Source organism: Rattus rattus, chromosome 2 (assembly GCF_011064425.1).
Source record: "Rattus rattus isolate New Zealand chromosome 2, Rrattus_CSIRO_v1, whole genome shotgun sequence".
NCBI lineage: Eukaryota > Metazoa > Chordata > Mammalia > Rodentia > Muridae > Rattus > Rattus rattus.
Window position 1 is genome coordinate 70,956,490 of NC_046155.1, and position 23,124 is coordinate 70,979,613.

General features: G+C 45.6%; 1 protein-coding gene across 1 annotated transcript in view; it reads right to left on the reverse strand.

Annotated features, from left to right (window-relative positions):
* Positions 1 to 6,566: 6,566 nt before the first annotated feature.
* LOC116891415 (deleted in malignant brain tumors 1 protein) overlaps positions 6,567 to 23,124 on the reverse strand; it is a 75,511-nt gene continuing 58,953 nt past the window's right edge. Inside the window, exons 30-38 of the mRNA XM_032892441.1 lie at positions 21,626 to 21,949; positions 20,698 to 20,727; positions 20,146 to 20,166; positions 18,946 to 19,096; positions 17,674 to 17,882; positions 16,574 to 16,758; positions 10,909 to 11,297; positions 8,452 to 8,723; positions 6,567 to 7,119 (exon numbers count right to left, since the gene is read on the reverse strand). Coding sequence (XP_032748332.1) covers positions 6,953 to 7,119; positions 8,452 to 8,723; positions 10,909 to 11,297; positions 16,574 to 16,758; positions 17,674 to 17,882; positions 18,946 to 19,096; positions 20,146 to 20,166; positions 20,698 to 20,727; positions 21,626 to 21,949 — 1,748 coding nt within the window. The 3' untranslated portion in view covers positions 6,567 to 6,952. The remainder of the gene's footprint in view (positions 7,120 to 8,451; positions 8,724 to 10,908; positions 11,298 to 16,573; positions 16,759 to 17,673; positions 17,883 to 18,945; positions 19,097 to 20,145; positions 20,167 to 20,697; positions 20,728 to 21,625; positions 21,950 to 23,124) is intronic.

The following is a 23,124-nucleotide window of genomic DNA, read 5'->3' on the forward strand; positions in this document are numbered from 1 at the left end:
CTGATTATAGTCTCATAACCTATCAGGCTGTATAAATCTGAATATACATATTTTATTGGATAGTTATCAGATAGTATACAAGCTAGCCAAGATATAATATAGATAACATGGTTAATGAACAGAATTGATGGACTGGGTGATCAGCGTATTGTTGGTTTTATAAATTGCAGAATGGTAATAATACTTAGTTCACATATGTATAGGGAAAAGGTTTTTTAACTGGACAAAAAGGGGGAAATGTTGTGGTTTGCCTTGGAGTTCTCTCTGAATTTGTGGAATAAAGGCAAGAGCGCTAGATTTGGGCAGAGGGAGGAGTCAGGAGCGAGAGGGGGATTAGATTCAGAGAATAGGTTGAGAGAGGACAATTGGCGACAGTTGAGCCAGTAGAACCTGAGCAGGGGGAAAAGGATGGAACAGTTGAGAGAGTGAGGGAGAGGAGAAGGAAGAGAAGGAAGTTAGGTGGAAAAGGGGACAGTTTAGAAAAGACAGTTTAGAGACAATGGGGAACTGAGAAGAGTTAGAGGAGACAGGAGAGAGTGAGGGAGGAGAAGGAAGATAGGTGGAAAAGGGACAGGTTAGAGACACGATGGGGAACTGAGAAGAATTAGAGGAGACAGGAGATGGAGAGAGGGGAGAAGCTAGGAGTCGTTGTAGGAGAAGGAGAAACTAAAGCATGGAAGAGTTGATATAGTAGGGAGAGTGAGTAAAGAAAAGATGGAAAGAGGGGAGAAGCAAGGAGTCGTTGTGGGAGAAGGAGAAGCTGGAGACCTGGCAAATAAAAGGTGCAAGGGATGGATGGTACTGGGCTTTGTATGTTTAAGTGGGCAATTATATCTTACCAATTGGATCTAAGATTATTGTGTTGTGTGTTCTTTTATGTGAGAGTTTGAGTGTAAGAAAGTATGTGGCTGGGCTGTGTTTCCACCAAGATATCTAGCAGATATCTGGTGCACTGAGGTGTAGGACCTAGCAGGGTAAAAGACCAAAACGTTACCGTTTTACTTTTATATATTTTTACAACAACATTCCCTGCCTAGAGGGGAAATTTCCCCTCTTTGAACCTGAAATGCTTTCAAAGAGGAGAGATATTGCCTTTAAAGAGTTATAAAGCTGTCCTGTTCTTAAGAGCTGTGAAGGCTCCTAAGGTACTGAAAAGCATTAGCTGCTTACATTTCTGTCTTAATGAGTACCTTGCTCATAGTTGTCCAAAGGTAAATGTCACAACCTTAGGAATTATTTCTCTCAGTGTGGAAGAAAAATCAATCTGTTTCCCACACTGTCCTTTCTGTCTCCACGGAGTCTGCATATGTGTGAGTGTGAGAACATAGAGATCTATTACTGTTCTCAAGGTTAACACAAACCCCATCCATATTTTTGCTGAAGAATTGATCACTTAAGAGTAGAGGACAATTACAAGCAACATGGTAGAATAAGACATTCCTAGCTCTTATTTCCTCCCATAAAAGTAATGGGGTAACTATTAAAAGTTGAGTCTAAAGTGTTCCCCTCAGACTCACGTGACCCTCAGCTGATGGTGTTGTAAGCCAGGCTGGAGGGAGTGGGTTACGGGGGACTGTGACATTCCCTCCCTTTGTCCTAGTTAGGGTTACTATTGCTGTGATGAAACACCATAACCAAAAGCAGGTTAGGGATGAAAAGGTTTATGTGGTCTACTCTTCCATATCACTGTTTCCTGTCAAAGGAAGTCAGGACAGGAACTCAAGAAGGGCAGGAACCTGAGGGCAGGAGCGGATGCTGAGGCCATGGTGAGGTCTTACTGTCTTGCTCCTTGTGGAATGCTCAGCCTGCTTTCTTATAAAACCTGGACCCACAATGGGCGGAACCCTCCCCACATCAATTACTAATTAAGAAAATGCCTTACAGGATGGCCAACAGCCTGATCTTTATGGAGGTCTGTTCTCAATCAAGTCTCCCTCCTCTTAGATGACTTTCACTTGTGTTAAGTTGATAGGAAACAAGCCAGCACAGCCTTGAGGTTATGGCTACCTCCTCTTCTGAGTCTGTTCTCTGCTTCCTGGTGTGGGAGCCACCAGTGCCTCCTGTGTCACTCCTTTTGCCGTGTCTCCACACCATGATGAACTGAGTCCCCTGAAGCAGTGAATAAAATAAACCCCTTGTCCATCAGTGTTGTGCCCACCTCATCCAGCAAGGAAGATGCAACACCGTTGGATTCTTCTCAACAGCCTTTATTGCAGGACCACCTCATTGCTGATACAGGGGGCCTCGAGCGGCAAAAGCGCTCGCCTTATATACACAACAGGCTGGGGCTATGCTAATTGTCTTTCAGGGATTGGCAGAGCACGAATCACCCCACTATCATCCCACTATCACCCCTGCTACTTGTCCTCCAGGGATTGGTGGAGCATGAATCCCTCATTAGCATATTACCGTCCTGGCCAACTGACTCCAGGTGCAAAACCCACGCATGCGCAGTACCGTTGCTCACCACAGGAGGGCGCCCTACATCTCCCCCTTTTTTGTTTAATAAAATGACTGGTCTAGATCAGGATGTCACGTCAATATTTGTCATTGCTCCTGTCTTAGGTCGTTCCTCTTGTCGACTCAGACTTAGCCGTCATAGGGTTACCCTATCGCAACTGGGCCCCGTGTCTTAGGTTGATCCGAGCCCGGGAAAGTTGCCCATCTCTGGATAGAATGGCTTCACACGACTATGACTAAAATGATCTAGGGCGAACTCTTAATCTTTCAAAGAGGTCAGCCATATGTTGGGAGAAGCACCATTTTCAATGGCGGTCATAGCCTGGTAAACAACCGCTTTGTGTCTAGCATGTTGTCTTTTTAAACGGCCAATAAGCCAGAGACCTACTCCAAATCCCAGGAGGACAATAGCTCCCCAGGCAAACATGCCAGCCCACTCCTTAAAAAAGGAGAAAACGTTGGTGACCCATGAGATAAAATCTTCAATTGTGATGGGGTCCAACCTAGTGCTGTTGAGGACAGCAATCTGCATCAGCAATTGTCTTGATAGTTGCTCTGCTTTCATGGACCAGTTCCCTTTCAGATAATTCGAGTTTTCTTTGTTCTGTTGAGAATGCTGAGAAAAGCAAAATATAACCTTAGCCAGATTGATGGGGCATTTTGACCATAGGGGCAGGAACTGGCTGCTGAGGGGATAGGATCAAAGGCACTCTCCATGTTCTACTGAATAAATTTTTCAGGTGGTCTACCTCTATCAAATCTGATCAGTATGACTCTGTGAGGTTTCCAGAGCCTAATCACATACTTAGCAATAGCCTCAACTTGAGCCACAACAAAAACTGCACTGACCCCATAGGTTCTGACTGATTCTGCCAATTGCTTTATAGTCTTAAAGTCAACGGGTTCATGATATCGATGCCGTTAGCATCCAGAAATACTGGAAAACTTAATCCCATCTCTTTCCACACCTCTGGGCAAAAGGAAGTACCTTTTGCAGGTTTCACCATGCTTTTATATTGAGGGTTATAGGGAGGTGCTGTTGGTATTAATGCTTTCTTGCCTAATTGTCTGCCTCGTTGCCACTTGGCACTAGCGTGTGGCCAGTCTGGATCATATCTCTCCCTCTCACACTGAGCAGCCTCTTCCTCGAGATCAGCGTCATCATCCTCACTAAGCTCTAAATCATCTGACATTTCTAAGGTCAAGGCTTTTAAAGAAAAATATATCTTATTTGTTTCCTGGTCCTGATTATCCTCTTTTTTTATCTCTGCCTTCTCTCTGTTCCTTTTATCTCCTTTTCTTTTCTTTTTTTCTTTCGAGACCTTTTCTCCCTCCGACATACTTTCTTGTTGCTCTGCAAGGACCCTCTGACCTGTACTAACGGCTTCCTCACATCGTTTATCATCTAAGCAGGCACGGACCATTTGCCAAAGAGGTTTTGATCCAGGCTTAACCTTGCCCTCTGTGGCTTCTCTATCCCACACAAAGAAAAAAAGAAACAAAATTACAAGCCCTACCCACAAATGATCAATTGGAAACAACATTGCCGTAGTTCACAAACCTTTCGGCCTCTATACCAAGGCTTTCATCATCTCTGATTACAAACCTTTCGGCCTCTATACCAAGGCTTTCATCGTCTCTGCTTACCTCCAGAGAACCTTATCATCCCTTATCCGGGAATTTACTGACATCGCCATCCTGAAACTGAAGAGTTCTGAATCCACGAAGATATCCTCGGCTCCCCGTACGGGCCACCAGTTGTCACGCCCACCTCGTCCGGCAAGGAAGACGCACCATGGTCGGATTCTTCTCAACAGCCTTTATTGCAGGACCACCTCATTGCTGATACGGGGGCCTCGAGCGGCAAAAGCGCTCGCCATATATACACAACAGGCTGGGGCTATGCTAATTGTCGTTCAGGGACTGGCAGAGCACGAATCACCCCATTATCACCCCACTATCATCCCACTATCACCCCTGCTACTTGTCCTCCAGGGATTGGCGGAGCATGAATCCCTCATTAGCATATTACCATCCCAGCCAACTGTCACCAGGTGCAAAACCCACGCATGCACAGTACCGTTGTTCACCACAGGAGGGCGCCCCACACATCAGTACTTAGGTAGACTATCATTTTGAATAAAGGATTCATTGGGGAAATTATTTCTGTCATGGACTTACAAAGACACCAACAGGATGGCAGGGGATTTAAAAGGAATGCTTTGGTTTGCTTCTCTGTTGCTACGATAAACACCATGACCAAAAGCAACTTGAGGAGGAGAAGGTTTATTTGGCTCACAAGTTGGAGTCTACCGTCTAGGAAAACTGAGGCAGGATCCTGAAGGCAGGAATTAAAGTAGAGGCCATGAAGGAACACTATTTACTGGCTTGCTCCCCAGGGCTTGCTCAGCCTGCTTTCTTGTACAACCCAGGGCCACTTGCCCAGGGGTGGCACTCCCTGTAGTAGGCTGGGCTCTCCCACATCAGTAATCGGTAAAGAAATTGCTCTGTATCTGATACAGGCATTTTCTCAATTGGGTTCCATCTTCCAAGACAACTGTGACTTAAGTCCAAATGACAAAAACCCAAACCATGCCAGAGGGTTCTGTCCCATTAGGCAGAGTGGCTGTTCCTTCTTATAGGTCCCAGAGGAAGGGAGAGATTCTCATACAAGTGGTGGGTGAGTAGGCCACAACAGGGGCCACAGCCCTTGATTCCTGGTGGTAGGGAGAGACTCTGGGGGTATAGAGGAGGAACACATTAAGTTCAGGTGTACTCATTGTACCAGCAGGGGCTCCCCGCCTGAAGTCTGTTTACCTTGGGAGTCTGGGTGTGGGTCAAGGTTCACAGACATAGCTGTAAGGCTGAAGGGAGAAAGAGGTGTCTTCAGGCGGACATGGCAGCGGCCTCTAAAACCAGCACTTGTGCAGTTAGAACAAGCTGGTGCCCTAGACCAGCAGATTGGTGAGCTCCAGTTCAGCCTGAGATCCTACCTCCTCTGTAAAGTGGAGAGCTGTCAAGGAAGACACTCTGGGTGTAGGGGGTACTGAGGGAGTGTACCTATATGCAAACCATTCATCTAAGAAGGAAGGAAGGAGGGAAAGAGGGAGAAAGGGAGGCACAGTAACAAAATGGCACTAATGTTGAGCTGTAGTGCCCTCTTGTCTCCACCACTGGGATGGCAAGAGAGTGGTAGGGAGCCTTGTCTGCTTTGAAGGGACTGGAAGGCAAGCAAGACACAGCTCAAGCAGATCTGCTGTGTCCTGTTCCTTTACCCATTGTGTCTGTCATTCATTTGAAGGCGTCACCCAACATAGAGCCACTCATCTCTAAGCAAGTCCACATCTGCTCAGATCCAGCCACAGGCTGGGTCTACGTTTCACTGCACTGATGTTTGCAAGACTAGTCCACACAGAGTGACCAACCAGGTTTTTCCTTGATGTCTCCAGCCTGGGACATGAATATGGGTAATGAAGACCAGAAGATAATGCCCTGGTCTCCTAACTCTTCTGCATGCTGAAACTGTGTGTGTGTGTGTGTGTGTGTGTGTGTGTGTGTGTGTGTGTGTGTGTGTGAAGTCTCAAGGCTGGTGATGGGCAGTTCTCAGTCATCTCTTGTCAGCTGAACTTCTCTGCTGAACTTCTCTGTCCCTTTGTCCTAAGGGGTCTCACCTAACTCTAGCAACACGTTCATAGTTAGGATCATCCAAGCCTACCTGTTGGGGGTCTGCATTGGCATTGCCAGCACAGTACCTAGAGGCCAGGGTCTTCCAGCCTGGGTACCTGGCTACATTTCTTTATCTTCTATGATCATCTGTCACATTTTTCCCTGGGGATTTCATGCAAACAGGACTCCTGTCCTAGGCATGGATACCCTCCTCTGGCCCTTCCCAGCCTGTAGTTCTGAACATTTATGTGTGTCACAAACAGAAAGATGAAGACTCTTGGAAGAATGTAGATGATCATTCTCTTGAAGGTTCTGGAAGCCGCAAGGCAGAGTTCTTTGCCCTTTTAACATTTCTCTGGCCATGTCACCAAAGCTGTCTGGATGACTTGAGGGAATCCAGTAAGTGGGTAAGCCTGTACACACAATGACCAAGCAGACACTTGCTTTGAAAAAGATTCTTTATATTTAGTTTGTTGTACAGAAAGGCCCATATTAACACTACAGTTCAAAACAGTCAGCTATAAAAGGGGTAAAGGGAAAGTCTAGCTAGAGAAAGGATGGCTGACACCAGTGTTTGGTCACAGTTGCCTGTGATTGTAGACACTGATCTCATTCTCCGATGGCATTCTTCCCAGCCTTCAGCCTCTAGATCCTGGGAAAACTTGGCCCCCACCTTTCTTCTTTGCCATCTGATCATACTCGGCCACGCATTTGTGCTAAGGGAAGCCTAGTCATCGTGTATCTGGGTGACAGGCATTAGACACTCCTGTCTTCCATCTTTTCTGGGAATCTATGCATGTGGAGCCAATGTCTGGGTTGTTTTGCTTCACATCTTAGTACTTGGAGGTTGACCACGGGCAGTGCGTGTCTTCCTTCCCAGTGTGAAGGCTGCCACAGCTACAACCAGGGCCAGGAAGACTCCACCAAAGATGGCTGCAGTGGGATAGACCTCCTGGGAGCTGGCTGGCTTCTCCACATCCGCCACTGCCAAGTCTGAGGAAGAACAGAGAGTGAGATGATAGAATGAGAAAAGACAGAGACAAGGACTAGGGTGACCCTTGTCAGAACTTTCCAATGGGGATGGGAGAAGGGCAAACTGAGGCTACCAGTATTCCAGGTAGCAACTGAGTGTTGGTCTAGAGAGGCTTACTCCCTGTTGTCTTGCCAGTCAGGAGAGTTAGGGAGGGTTTCTGTAGGAACTTGGGCCTGGGCTTTGGGAGAACAACTCTGGGTCTATAGATGAGTGGGAAGGGAGAGAGTCGTAGCATTTAAGCCAGTTGGGAAGTGGTGATAAGAGTCCTAGGCCAAAAGAATCCAGGACCTGAGCCACTGTGGTGACTTTAGGTATAAAAGAGGCACCACCTGGCTCCTCACTTTGCCCACTGTTCTTTTCTACATAGCCCCATCATCATCAGAGGCACCGCACCCAAGTCTGCTCTGACCATGCCTACTTATTTGCTTCCTGCCACATGCCATACAGTGGGCCTTTGGCAAATTAATGAATGAATGGGGAAAGAGTCTGGAACCAAGTGTGGGACAGGACTACTATTGGGCATGAGGACAGAGAGCTATCACAGATGGTTCCCACAGGGTGATGGTGCTGGCCAACCTAGAAGTGGGTTTGTGACAGCATAACAGATCCACATCTGCCCTGTCACCCTGGCCATTGTATCTCCCTACCCAGGAGATAGGTAGGTCTGGCCACAGCCTAAGCCAGAGGTCCTAGGAGTCCTACTGTGGACATTTACTTCTAGTAAAACAAAACAAAACAAAACAAAACAACAGAAATCATACCTAATACCTGTTCTAGGTGGGAAGCAAAATGACCCCTTCAGTGCCAGAACCCCCAACCTCCAGCAGTTAAAACCAATCCGTGCTGCCTGCAGCTCCACATCCCACCCAGTTGGTTAATTCAAAACACCTGTCACCATTGTAGTGAGGCGTAATAATACCATTAACTACATTAACAACAAAAACTATCGAACATTCATCATACATCCAGTGACTTGCACCAGAGAAGGACCAACGCAGTTCAACGAACATTGTTTTAACAAGCCCTCATAGTCCTTAGAGACATTAACCCTTTCACCTTATAGCTAAAGATTCTGGGAATACAGATTTCAGAGAATCAAGTCTTCCAGGTCACAAATCATTTGCCTACCACTGACATGTGACCTTAAGTCTTGGGGAAGGCAGCAACCAGCCTAATTCATCAAACATTGTGCAGTTTAGGTTGGCCCATAGCACAGACAAAAACATCCCAAATCCCACCTCCCCAGAATCATGGCCTCCAGTGGAACGAAGGATCTGAGGGTAACCACCTACCGAGACTCCTCTTTTCTTTGCTGGGAGATTGCAACTGGATGGGTCCCAGAACAACATCCACCTTTTCTTGGTAGGAGCCTACATCCCTCTTGGACCTTACTACACATCCTCTGTAGCACCGTGAGGAGACATCGTATGCTCGACAAACCACCAGTTTACACTGTAGGTACACTGAGGGGAAGCGGTTCAGGAAGTGGAAAGAACTGAATTTAAAGCGGGTGATGCGTGGTGAGGGCGAGGAGTAAGATTGGTAGGTTTCATCTCGTATGCATCTGGAAGTAAGGAGAGGAATGTGTTAGCTTGTGGAAGCATGGACTCACCTTAATCCCCCTGCACTCCCCAGTCATGCTGGCTGCCTGGGCCTCCAGTGCCTCCACACACTCATTGTGAGGTGTGCACATAAGTCCCAGCAGCTCTTGTACCTCACCAGCATGTTTATAGAGCAAATCACCTGCCGTGAGATTGAGCTTAGTGGGCCAGAGTAACCAAGGAAGTAGAGAAGGCTGCTCAAGTTTGGAATCCAAGAGCAGACAGGAAAGGAGATGGCCTCTTCTTCCCTTTCCTTGCTACTAGGCCTTGAAAGGTGACATTCAGATACAGGCTGAACATCTTCTGTGTTTCCTGTGCCCTGTCGCCTAGGGCCTCTCTGCTCAGCCCCTAACCAGGCCTGCCCCTATGCAACTATACCTCCATGATGCTGAATTCTCTCTAAGACCCTACTCTAGTATCCAGCGCTTTCTCTTCCCTCAGGGGTAATGTAATGGTAATAGAAGAAAACCATCCAGCCAATCTACTTCAGGAATTCCACTGAGAAGCAGATGAGGCTGTCTCCAGGGATCAAACCATGTGAGACTTTCAATAGCGAGGCTGAAGGGATGTGCTGAAAGAGAAGCAAGAGGAATGGGCCTAGTACTCCGAGATAGGAATGCTTCATAGGTGGACTGTCCCGAGGCAGCCTGACTCTCCCAGAGGTTCCATGTCAACTTTCCTTCTTCCTTCTCCCTCCAGAGGTTCCTTCCTGTTTCTACCTTCAACTTAAGTGTCTGGAAATACCCAGGCTCCTTTTCTTTGCTACAGCCCTATTAGCATGCCAAGTGTAAGGATACCTGTAGGTTTGTTCAGAGCTGGGGCCTTTGAAAGATCTAGAGTGGGAGGAGAGGTGGAGGTGAGGGTGAGGGGGTTCTGCAATGACCAGAACTTCGTAGTACAGGCCCACCAGGAAGTTTATTTTCTACATAGATGGTGCAATTGAGGACCAGCTAATGACTAGTGAGTCCCTATGCTCCAGGCTCAGTTGGTATTACAGATGGCATGGCCACAAATATGGCAAGACATCACCAGAGTCAAGAAAGAATCTTTGGCAGAGAAGACCTAATCACTCACTGGTTTGTTTCTACTTCAGTCATTGCATTTCCATTCAGAAACCACTCAGTTATTACTTAAGGCAAGAGGGGTCTAGGTAAGTTTTCACCTGTGTTTGTTGCTTCCAATGGGGCAGACTCAAATAGGACCAACTACACAGAATGCACAAGATGATTCTCAGTCTCTGTTTACTGAACTGATACTCATATTCAAATAGTTCCCAGGAAGTGAGGCTGTCTTCTTTGGTGTCTCAGGTCGGCATGAAATGTAAGCCTACTTCCATAATTATTATCAACAGTCCCATGGGAGGCAAGGGCCATACTAGAAGCCAAGAAGTACCATGCCCTCCAGCAGAGATTACACAGTGGGGACTGAGCTTGTGCACCCAACATGTCAGGCTTCCTCCAAGAGTGCAAGAGCATCATACCACCCCAAAGAGCCTAATCCAGGGAGGGTAGAGCCAAGGAGATCAGTGCAGTCAACCTGGTCTCCAGTGATTCAACCTCAACGTGCCCTGAGCCACAACTGAGAATTTGCATTCTTAATGGATGGAGGATGTAGGGACCATGCAGTCCTTTGCTATGGTAACCCTCTAAGCCTCCTTCTGAGAATCTTGTGATCTCAGTGCTCATTATTCTTTCTCATGTAACCTTCCCAGCATCTGATTCTTGCCACTATCTCCAGTTAACTTGGGGTGCAGAAACTGACCCAGAGATTTATGTATTTTAATTTGGGTCTGCTTTCAAATTGGTGATTTTCCCATGACATGCTTTTAACCCTAAGACTAGACTTTGATGACTGGAGATGTAACCCCAGTTTATAGTCGACTAGCTGAATGACCATTGATAAGTTGTTCCTCTCTTCCCACATGTTAACAGGGTATGGTGCCTAGTTACCTGTCCCCTTAATCAGAAATGTGACCTCGGGAACAGTGTGAGAGCTCCTCAAAGGCAAAAGCCATGGGTTGGAAACTATCTAAGTCTGAATCTGTTGGAAGTTCAGTTAGCCAAAAATCTTCATTCCCTGAGCATTTTGGCTACTCATGTGTGAGTTATAAAGCAAACATTTTCATCTATCTCATACAGAATTCCTTACCCACTCCTGATGAGATCATATGTCAAAGACGAGAAGTCATTGGGATGTGGCGAAGCCACACAGGTGTCCACAAACAGAGCCAAAGAGGTATCCGAATGGAGGACTTCGGCCTGAAGGTACAAATTCTGGTCCAGATCCACATAATATGGGCTGCTGGTCACTGGATACAAGAAGGAGGAGGATGTATAAAAGGAAATATTCACGTCAAAATTGCCATACTGGACTTCCTGGATCTCGACTGTGTTGTTGGTGATGTACATGGTGTTGACCCAGGTGTTCTGAAGCATCTTGCAGCTGACATGGATGTGGAGATCCTTTCTCCTTTTGATAATGCCATTTGAAACAGCCGCTTTGAGGAAGTTGGAGTAGTTGATGGTCTCGTTGTCAGCCTAACAGGTGAAAGCAGAATGGGTCAGCAAGGATGAGGGTTAGAGAGAGAGGGAGATGACTCCGCCAGACTCCTGCAGAATCATACAGAGAAGGCGCCTGTCTGCACTGTGCCTGCTATTACCTATGATGGATGTCAGCCTAACCAGCAAACTTTCACCCACTCTCCCACATCCTCTGGCACATGGTGGTAGAGGCCATGATAATCTGCACTTGCTCTTGCTTGGGGCAGAATGACTGTCTGGACAGCCCCTGACCTGCAGTGTATCTGACCAAACTCAGACTCCATGGTTTAGGACTCAGAGAAGGATATTCTGAGTTTATTCTTTCTCAACATTCCAGGGTGATACTTATGAGAAGGGCCTGGTAATACCAGCATAGAATGCTTTCTATTTGGAGTGACTGAAGACTTCCTCAGTGTGGTGATTGGCACAGTGGAATCTGCAAGCCTTGGGATTTGCAGTTATAACTGAAGCAGGTCTTGGCCCAGGGGGTTGAGGCTTCCCTGCAGAGCCTCAGATGAACATCTGAATGAAGTCATAGCCACCCTGAGGCCATTCTTGCCTTATGTTATTGTACTATGGGATCATTCACCACTGTGACTTCCACTGGGCATCAAACTCATAAGGAGGCTAGTGTCTTGTGCCATTTACTGTTTCTGCCATCTTCTGAGAGCTGCCTTGATGATAGCCTTATGATTGGGGCCTGTGAGCATATAAAGGAAAGGGTGGTGCCTTAAAATATTTCTTTTTTTTTTGGAATAATTACAGCATCAGTAGCATCTGTAGGTATCTGTGAAGCAGTTGAAATGAACGAAGAGAGCATCCTGGAAGTACTGTGATAAACAGAGGGCGTGACAGGGAGGTAACAGCGCAATAGCTAAGAGAACATAAACAGTGACTCCTGGAAGCACCATGGCGGGACTGTCTGGCTCCAGTGATGTAAGCATAACTACACCATCACTAGGCTGAGGGCTGGGGGGCTCCTCACAGCCTGAGTGCTGTCATAAACTTCTCCCACTCCCTTATGCTTAGAACCCTGTATGCTATAAAGGCAGAATAATAGCAGGGGAACATGGACACCATCCAGAATTAAAACAATTATACTCCTTACAGTAAAAAAAAAGAAGATATGGCAGGGCAGGACAGACAGACAGACAGACAGACAGACAGACAGACAGACAGACAGACAGAGAGAGAGAGAGAGAGAGAGAGAGAGAGAGAGAGAGAACAGAGATAGGCAGAGAGTCAGAGACACCATCAGAGACAGAGATAGGCAGAGTGACAGAGAGACAGGCAGAGAGACAGACAAATACAGAGAGACATACAGAGAGAGACAGAGAAAAAGAGTAAGCATTTTCCTGTAGTCATGTCAACTATGAATGGCAAAACTCTGTTCTAGTTGGCTTGGTCCTCGACAAGGTCCCCTGTGTTGCCAGCACTCACACATCTTACATATAATTATTTTTCAGGATACAGAGCCCTCTACTTGTCTATTGTTGAGAACTCTACTCCACACCTGTGCCTTCCAAAAATCTAAACATAAGACAAGATCTTTTGGGGTAAGCTCTTTGACCCTTCCCTTATCTTCTCTACCCGATCTTTGTCTCCACAGACTGACTAGGGCCTAGGGTATGACCAGCCTGATTGACAAAGGGCATCAAAACCTGCACTCCAGACCCAGGTCTGGAGAAGAACCAGCAGACAGACAGATCTCTTGCTTTCCACGTTCCCTGAGGAAGCACACTATATTTCTCCCATAAATTCTTCAAAGCCTTTAAACATTTGTATTCCAGAACCAATGGTGTTACAAACCACATAGGTCTTTCAAACTATATTTAACATGAGCATATTCATGAAGTCCATATATGTCTCTCTGTGACAGAGCTCAGTTCTGAATCTTCTCTAAACAACAAGCATAGAGTGTAAAGTTATTTTTTTTTTTTTTTTCTTTTTTTCAGAGCTGGGGACCGAACCCAGGGTCTTGTGCTTGCTAGGCAAGCGCTCTACCACTGAGCTAAATCCCCAACCCGCAAAGTTATTTCTTGATTGGAAGGAGCCATCGAGATTCTAGATTAAAATTCCTGCTTAGGCATCTGCCCAGGTAGAAACACAACCAATATGACAAAGTCCTATGCATGGGTCTCCTGTCGTTCCCAGAGAGACCTGGCATGCTTTCACTGTGAGAAAGCTCATCTATTCTGTGATACCAGCCAACCTGTCACCCTTCCACTGTGTGGCAGCCTGGGTAGAGAGTCATGAACAAGCCCTGCTACAGAACACACTGACTCCACAGTTCCTGCATATGTGTCCTCAGACACATGGCCCAGCTTCTCTCAGTTTTTATCTCCTGTGATTGAGGATAAAGGCTTCCCAAGACTTTTAAATGTCATGCGGAAGTCTCACTTCAGTAACAGGCACACATAATAGTTGTTGATGCTATCATAAAGTCTTGGGCTCTATATGAGAGCACCAAGGATGGCAGAGACAATTAAAATTGCCCTGCCTCTGAAGCACTCAGTTTGGTAGGTGATGTGGATGTTCATAAGTGGGGAAACAAGAAGGCAGCAAGTGCTACGCAGTCTCATTCCAGTTAGAAAGGGCAGGGCTGGCACGCTGGAGAGATGCCCTCAATGATCTATGAAGTGCCACCAGCAAGCTCCTGAGGTGTTTAATTCTCTAGGCTGCACATTTGGAAAGAGGAGCAGTAGTCACCTTCAGTGGGCTGACTCACAAAAAGCTGGAGATAGCATGGTTAACTTACAGAGCAAAATAACACAGCTGGCTGTGTGTCAGAGGGATGGGAAGGAATTCTCCTCAGCCTTTCACACAGTGCCTGGTTGAGGCACATTCTTTGCTATGAGTAGCTCATCTCACCCACTAAATTCCTCTCCAAAGGAACTCCTGGTTGTTTAGAATCTCACCAAGAGATCTGGGTGACCAGGTCCTTACACACAGTCATAGGAATGGCCCAAGACCCACATGGTTGACTGAGTGCCCACTTTGTCTCTCAGTGTGTACTGTGCTTGGCATGTGGCAAATGCTTATCATGTGTCTGGTGCATTATAGGCATCTGAACATGTCTGTCCTGTACATACCACCATAGTTAGACACACCACTTTTCCATTGCCCAAGCATCTCCATCCTGCCTTAAAAGTCACACCCTCCAACCTAGAAGCAGGCCACCCATGAAGACATTTTTCCTATGGCACGGCCATTTCCTTTTGCTAAATTCAGTATGAATGGGGCATTTCTATCTAATAGTGATATATATATATATATATATATATATATATATATAATTTTGTATAACTCTTCTGTGTCTGGCTTTTTTTTCTGAGATTCTTGCCTTGTGGTGTGGTCCTATCCTATTGGTCTGCATGGCTTTGGTCAATAGGCCTGGCCTCTCTTAATTCAATCTCTTCAGTTTTAAAGTAGGGATGGCAATACAAGAATACTTGTCAAGAATTTGGGCATACTAGATGCCTAGAACAAATGAAACTCAAGACGGATGATCAAAATGTGAGTGCAGATCGCTCATGAGAGACACAGCCAGAATACAGCAAATACAGAGGTGTATGCCAGCAGGAAACCACTGAACTGAGAATGGGACCCCTGTTGAAGGAATCAGAGAAAGAACTGGAAGAGCTTGAAGGAGCTCGTGACCCCATATTCAGTACCAATGCCAACCAACCAGAGCTTCCAGGGACTAAGCCACTACCCAAAGACTATACATGGACTGACCCTGGACTCTGACCTCGTGGAGGGTTGCAATGAATATCCTAGTAAGAGCACCAGTGGAAGGGGAAGCCCTGGGTCCTGCTAAGACTGAACCCCTAGTGAACTAGACTGTTGGGGAGGGCAGCAAGGGGGAGGGTTGGGAGGGAACACCCATAAGGAAGGGGGGGGGGAGGGATTAGGGGGATGTTTGCCCGGAAACAGGGAAAGGAATAACAATCAAAAAGTAAAAAAAAAATACTCAAGTAAAAAAAAAAAAAAAAAAAAAAAAAAAATTTAAAAAAAAAAAAAAAAGAATTTGGGCATAGCCAGACATGGTAGTATAAGTCTTTAATCTCAGGACTCAAGACGCAGAGGTAGTCAGATCTATGTGACTTCGAAGCCAGTCTGGTCCACACAGCCATCAAGAACTGCATGGAGAAACTTTGTTTCAAAAAAATAATAATAATAAAATAATATTTTGGGAGTACAACATGGACTCATCCCAGCATCTTCTACTAACAGGATGACAACAGGACAGTCTATATTAAAATTACCAAATCTCAAGCATACCAAGATGGTCTACTAGTCATGTCTAACCCATGATGGTCCATGGGCCACACTACTTAAAACACTCAGCAGGGTAAATTCTTTTGTAAGCCAACATGCAGTACTCTAGTGTGAATTTTGTAGATGACAATGTCAAAGCATTGGCCACCCCCCTCCTGTTGCCAACTGTGGCAACCGAGTATGAGTCTCAAGGTGGGCACTGGCTTCCTCAAAGGCATAGTAATGCACTTGAGAGCTGTTGGCTGTTGTAGATCTCAGACTTGTAAATTATGTTTGTGTATTTGGTTGAAGGGCCTCTGTTTCTTTGACACATCCCAAATGAAACCATAAGAATCCCAGACTGGGGGCTGGGGATTTAGCTCAGTGGTAGAGCGCTTGCCTAGGAAGCGCAAGGCCCTGGGTTCGGTCCCCAGCTCCGAAAAAAAAAGAAAAAAAAAAAAAAAAAAAAAAAAAAAAAAATCCCAGACTGAAAAATCTCAAGCTCCTCCCGGGAGCTGTGTGGGTGGATTCCTGCCGAGGGCTCCCTCTGCTGGACACAGCTGTGGAAACTGCTGGGCTTCTCCCTTCTCTTCCTCTGCATTCCTCTTGTTTAGAAGTAGCTATAGCTACTGTACCAGGGATTTCTGTCTGCCTTCTGATGTTCTGATTACATCCCAGCCATAACTTGTAGATCCCCAGTGTTCTAGAAGCACGGTAGCCGTCACTGTGATAAATCATGCTCAGGGCTGGTGAGACGGCTAAGTGAGTAAAGGGATTTGCTGCCAAGCCTAACAATCTGAGTTCTATTCCCGAGACCCACATGGTAGAAGGAAAAAACCCATCTCCGATAAGTTGTCTTTTGACCTCTATATGCACTCAGAGGCATACCAACACACACACACACACACACACACATACACACACACACACACACACACACACACACACTTTTGATTAAAGAAAGAATGCTCAGTGGGAAATAGAGTAGATAGAGTAGGCAGTTCCAGGCTTACCTGTTTGGTAGTACCGCAGCCTGTGTAGGGAATTGTGAATATGACCTCCCTTTGTGTTATCTGAGGCTGACACTGGTAACTCACGTTCCAACCAGGAATGACAAGATCCCTAGCGGAGTAGCCCATGGACTGAAGGTAGCTCCTGCTCACACTGGCTCGCATGTGATTTGACAGACAAAGGAGATCTAAAGGACACGAGCAAAACATGCAGAGTCAGGATTTCAAACCCCACAACCCTCATGAGGGTCTTTCCCCAGCTAAAGAAACACAGATTGAGAGGGTTGATTCACACATGGTCAGCATGTGACATAACTGCTCAAAAAAGAGTCACAATGACTCCAAGGGTACCCTATGGCTACACGCATCTTCATCCTCAGGAATGCTCAGGAATGAGGGCACTTAGATGTATAGGATTTTCTGGTGTGGATCTGGAGATAGGATTTTTAAATATCCAAAATATTTTTGTCAAGTTAGCATTCTCCCATGAAGTAAAGCAACTGTACAATAAGACAATGGTGATGTCAGTAGGTGACATTAGGCGATGTCATAAGGAGAAAGTTGATGCCTCTGATTCTGACCAGTTAGAGACCATGGATATCACCATGTTCAACCTTTCACCAATGTAGATATAGGTTCATATGGCTCAAACTGAGCCTCTGTTACAATAGCTCCTTATACTATGGTGTCAACTTTATCCATCTTCAGACAGAAGCCAAATGTATTAGGTCTCAGGATATGACCAGTGATCCATACTCTGAGAGAGTCCCAAAGTGTCAAGCTTGGTGTCACCCACCACTCCTTCTGGCACTGTCTTCTCACTATCTGTTGAGAGCTTCATCATATACCTTCATTCACTTTGCCAACCACAATAAGGCCAGTACAACTCTCATCAGCCAATGCTGGCCCTCGGCCCTCTTTTGGACATCCAGAGTCCCAAGACTCATCACACAGTTGCTCTCAATTGACAATGCATGAGCTCAATCATAGGGGCCATGATTGTTCTAATATCTTATGTTACAATCCCAGGACAATACAGGAACAGAAGGCTCTCAGTGGTGTCCCCAGTCCTAACAAGCTTTTGTTTTAACAGGGGAACTTACTGGTGGTATTATTGTCTAAATCTGAGTAGTAGTCAGCCTGGAACCCTCTTCGAGTAACACTCTGATCAGTGGTGAAGCGAATTGACATGAAGTTGGATGTTGAAGTGAAAGAGCCCATGGCCCCATCACAAACCCGGGCAATGAGAGGTGAACTGTGGTAGGGGCCATCAAAAATCTCTATATAGTCATAGTTGCAGCCCCCTTCCAACCTGGAGAGACAAAAGGAATAATTAATGAGGACTTAGATCTCGATATTCTTTGCCATTGAAACCCTAGCCAGGTTCACTATTTGAAAGAATAGAGGTCTTTCTTAAATCCAGGGGAATTCATCTTGCCAAGATGGCCAAGGCTTATCTTCAGACTGCCATCTAAGCTCACATATAAGTAACCTATAAGCTCTCTGCCTGACTGCCCTTTAAATCAACACAGGAAGGTCATAAGAGAAATCTTGACTTGTTCCTTCAAAGTGCTTCCAGGTCCCTTCCAGAATGAAACAAGTGCCAATGACATCAGAGTATGGGGATAAACAGCGAAGGAAATAAACACTGGACCTCTGTAATTCTCAGGTTTCCCAGCCACTAAGATAAACACTATGCATACTATGCATATCCGAAAAGGGTGTTCATGATGGCACATAGAGCACTGCAAGGGGGAAAGGAGTTCGTAAAAGGTCACAAGCAGCGGACACTGCTATTGGGGTGCTAGAGAATATTGACATAGTTTCTCGGCCATCTACCTCCCAGAATGATGCATGTATTAATGGGCTCTTGTAGATGTCCACTGTGCTCAAGAACATTTTTATTTGTAAGCATATGGGTGATAAGGACTCTGCTATAAGCAGCGGTAATGCTAGCACCCTGGGCTCCTAAGGACTCAGAAAGAAAGGGTTCAATGAGGAAAGGTCTATACAGAACAGGTGTCTTTGTATATTGTGCTCCCAAGGCTGTCATTACTCAAGCCACATAGCCTCCCTCCCACTGAGAATATACTAAGTATTTTCAAATGCTCTGGTGATCTCCTGATCAATAAGGTGAGTAGATGAGGAAAGCAAGCATTCTAGACCCTTCTTTTGACAGAGGTTTAGGAAAGTGGCACCCCAAGGCCATAGTGCAAATTCATGACAACCTGTGCTCTTGCAACGTTCACCATCCTCTGTAGGCTACTCTTGTTCCAAACATATAACCTGTATGGTAAATGCCAACTTGACTATCACCCCCAGAAATTTCAAAAGCACCCCACATTCTCTAACATCTGCTATGCACCCACACTTACTGCACATCTCTGAAGACCACAGTCACGCGGTAGTTGTTTGGAACTTCAATGTTCCACAAACATCTGGCATTATTAGGATAGCTCCCAGGGTAGAATGGGCTAGAAAACTGCCCAGAGAATCCAGTCAGGAAACCTCCACAAGTGTAGTTTACTGTCAGGAAAGAGAGGAAATGCAGATGAACCCCAGAACACACTGCACATCTGCCTGGCATGAGGAGAGAGGCTTAAGGAACCCAACAAAAGTTGGCCTAGCCCTGGCTCATTCATTAACGCCTAGGAATCTGTGTGTGTGTGTGTGTGTGTGTGTGTGTGTGTGTGTGTGTGTGTGTGTGTATTGCGTATGAATATGAGTGTGTGGTGTATATGTGTGTATATATGTGTATGCATATGTGTGATAGTGTATGTGAGTGTGTGTGTGTGTGTGCATTGTGTGTGAATATGAGTGTGTGGTGTATATGTGTGTGTATATGTGTATGAGTATGTGTGATAGTGTATGCGAGTGTGTGTGTGTGTGTGAGTGTGTGTGAGTGTGTGTGTGTGTGTGTGTGTGTGTATGATCTAATGTTCATCAATAGTTGAAGATAACACAGATACGTGTTTTGAAAAAGGGTCTTTCACTCAACCTGGAGCTCATTGGTTAAGCTAGTAAACTCTAGCTTTCACTGACAGGCAGACAATGGTGAGGAATAGATCACTTGAATCCAGGTTCATGGACTCTGGATGCAAAAGAAATCTTAGGCCCCACCTTGGGGTTTTTTCCAAAGATCATTGAATTTGCTGGTGGGGTGCTGAATCTGATCAATGCAGACATCTAGAGCAAGGAACATGAAATAAATCCAGCTCACAGAGTCAAATGTTGCAATCCTCTTGCAGAGACATAGTATTCTGGTTTAGATTTGAAACGTACATCAATAAGATCGTTATTAAAGACTTGGAGGCCAACTCATGAATCCAATCCTGTGATTGGTTGCTGAGAGCTTTGGACAGATTTACAGATTAATCATTTGATAGAGGAATTAGATGATGGGGTCTGGTTGAGTAAAGTGGGTCACAGGGGCATACCCTAGAAAGATATACCTTGGTTATAGTACTTGTCCCTCCCTCTAAATATTCTGTCTCTGTGTGTGTCTGTGTGTCTATGTGTCTCTTTCTCCTCCCTCTTATCTTTGCTCCACCACAGATTTTGAATAAAATACTTACCAAAAGGAGGACTTGTCCAAACTAGAAAGGGAAACAAAGCGGGATTAGAATGAGATAGCATGAACCAATGGTGAAACCTGACATGGCTGGGACATAGGATGCAGGAGCCAGGAAGTCACTATGACTGGGAGACAAGGACTCATCTCATACAGAGCCAGAAATACCCTAGACCACACTCATGGATGCCCACCTCAGGGACAGTTAGGTGATCCAGACCCACTAGCAACTTTAATTCTCTCCTAAATCTGTCATGAGGACTCTCAGTTGTCCCCCAACACACAATCCATGGATAAGACAATGCTTTGCCCAGGATAGATCCTTACAGCACCAGGAAAGCACTACTCAGTAACATATGTTAAGTACTGAAACATTCCTATTCCACTGGGCCAGGCAAAGGCTGATGTGAGCTCCTTTTCTACTTTAAGGAAAACACAGAAGGTTCTGGGGCAGCAATATCTCTGTAAATCCCTTCCCATTCTGTTGCAACTGCCTGGTATTGTGAGCAGAGCAGAGAAAGAGGGACACATAGGATTGAAGGACAGCTGGACTCACCTGGACCAGGAGAGGGAGTCGGATCAGGGACTGTGAAATAAAAAAAGAAAGCCATGTTAGATCAAAAGGTGACTAATATGGAAACTGGGTGGGTGACACTGGGCATAATTTGCTTTAAGCTGTGCTCACCCCCCACCACAGAGTAGGAATTGGTAGCCATCTATACTCCCAGGAAGATGTTTTTGGTGAGGGTCAATTAGTATTTCACCTTCTGGTCCTTCTCAAGGTGACAAATGTTAGGGTTAGGGTTAGGGTTAGGGTTAGGGTTAGGGTTAGGGTTAGGGTTATGGTTAGGGTTAGGGTTAGGGTTAGGGTTAGGGTTAGGGTTAGGGTTAGGGTTAGGGTTGGGCTAAAGTCAGAGAGTGGGTACAGTGTGTGTAGTTTGGGTTATTCCCAACCAAATGTCCTTGAGGTAGTGAAATGGAAGTATTTCTTTTCTAGGGTACAGATAACTCTCTTATCCTAAAACATTTTCTGTACAAACACATATTCACAGTACTAGCCATTAGGCCTCATTCAGAAACCTTTTGGAATGGTACGGTCTGAGTAGACTGTGCTCCCCAGAGTACACTTTGAACTGCTGTACGCTCATTGACTCAGTACTTTCCTCAGCCTCTAGACTGCAGTTCCCCTATCCCCACAGAACCCGACCGTGGTAGAAGAAACACTGAAGCCAGTGATTTTCTCCTTGATTCTTCTAACAAAACTAGAAGTGAAAATGACTAATGTCCCTTAGATGTGGGTTACCAGTGACAATTTCCACAACCAGCCTTGTAGAAAGAAGTAATACTCACTCCCAGTAAAAAAAAAAAAAAAAAAAAAAATAAGGCAATTTCAGTAAATAAGAAAGACACACTCATTGAGGGGAAAGAACCAAGGACAAGAAGGGATCGTGGAAGAAGACAGTAGAGGTTTTCACCAAACTCACGTGAGCAGATGACTCCTGCATCCTCAACATGGCGACAATTATGGACAAGCCAGCCAGGGTGACGACAATTCCACAGATGAGACTCATACCCAGAGCAAGACACATCATCCAGGACAATGAGCCCTGAACCCTGACCAAACCAAGCATTTCCTGGGGCAGACAGAGCAGAGCCACAACCGAGCTGTCTGCAGACCACATTGGCATCAATGATGTCCCAGCTGTCATCGCACACGGTACCCCAAGAGCCTCTGTATAAGATCTCCACTCGGCCCTCACACCGGTTTGTTCCATTTACCAGTCTCAGCACCAATGAAGAATAATTTCCTGAGATAAAGTGGCACTCATTAGATAAGTTCCATTAATGCGACAGTCAGGTATCCCCTGTACTCATGGTGAAAAGGCTTTCCTTGAGGCTCTTTGATTCCTCAACAGGCAGATGATAGTGGGTAGCAACCCCTTTGATTGCTCAGACAAGGTTTCTGCACCCTGGACACAAAGGATCTTCTGGCATAATTAACACCTGTGTCAGGGGCTATTTCAGATGCACATGTGTTTGCTGATTATGGGTGTCACTGCCTTTGGAGAATAGAAAAAATACAGGAAATACTATGCACTCTACACATGTTTCTTCTGTTCTAAATGGCAGAGCCTGGGACTTAGGTCTTCTGTCAATGTCATAGTGTTCTGAATGGAACAGGAAGTGTACACTAAGGCTAACATTGAAGACCTCAAGTCCTGATGATGAGTCTAGTCCCATGAGGGCTTAGACGAAATCTGTTTATACATTCTGGGACCGAGTAAATAAAATAGATTTTTGTGTACAGAGTGGATCACTGCAGATGTACACAAGAAAAATAGACCCTACTTCTAATTCCTTTCTTTCTCCTTGTCTTTCTGAGCTGTGCTCCATCACGGACTTCAAGAAGATCCCAGAATACCTGTCTCTTCCTAAACTCTTGGATTAAATACTGAAAACAGACATGTAATAAGGAGGATATGTTGAAGGCCAGCAATACGGGGGAAAACAAAGACAGATTCTGAATCAAGGTTCTGTGAAGGAACTCATGGTTCAGAGCACATGACATTTGACACAGGCGCACTGTAGCTGACTGAGTAAAAGACTGTTCATACCTTGAAAGCAAGTGTTGGCCCTAACCATGCCCTCATGTGTCCATCAATTGGCAGTGGGGTATTCCTGAAAGCCTGGAGAGCTACAAGTTTGTCATGATTGACAAAATTGGTAAAAGAATTATGGCATCTATACCTTAAGAACCTGAAAGGAGCAGTCTCTTCTGTCCCTAAGTAACAGGATGTGATGGTTTGCATATGCTTGGCCCAGGGAGTAGCACTATTAGAAGGTATGGCCTTATTGGAGGAAGTGTGTCACTGTGGGGGTGAGCTTGGAGCTCCTCCTAGCTGCCAGGGGATGCTCAGGCTGCTCCTGGCTTCCTTCAGGTGAAGATGTAGAACTCAGCTCCTCCTGCACCATGCTTGCCTGG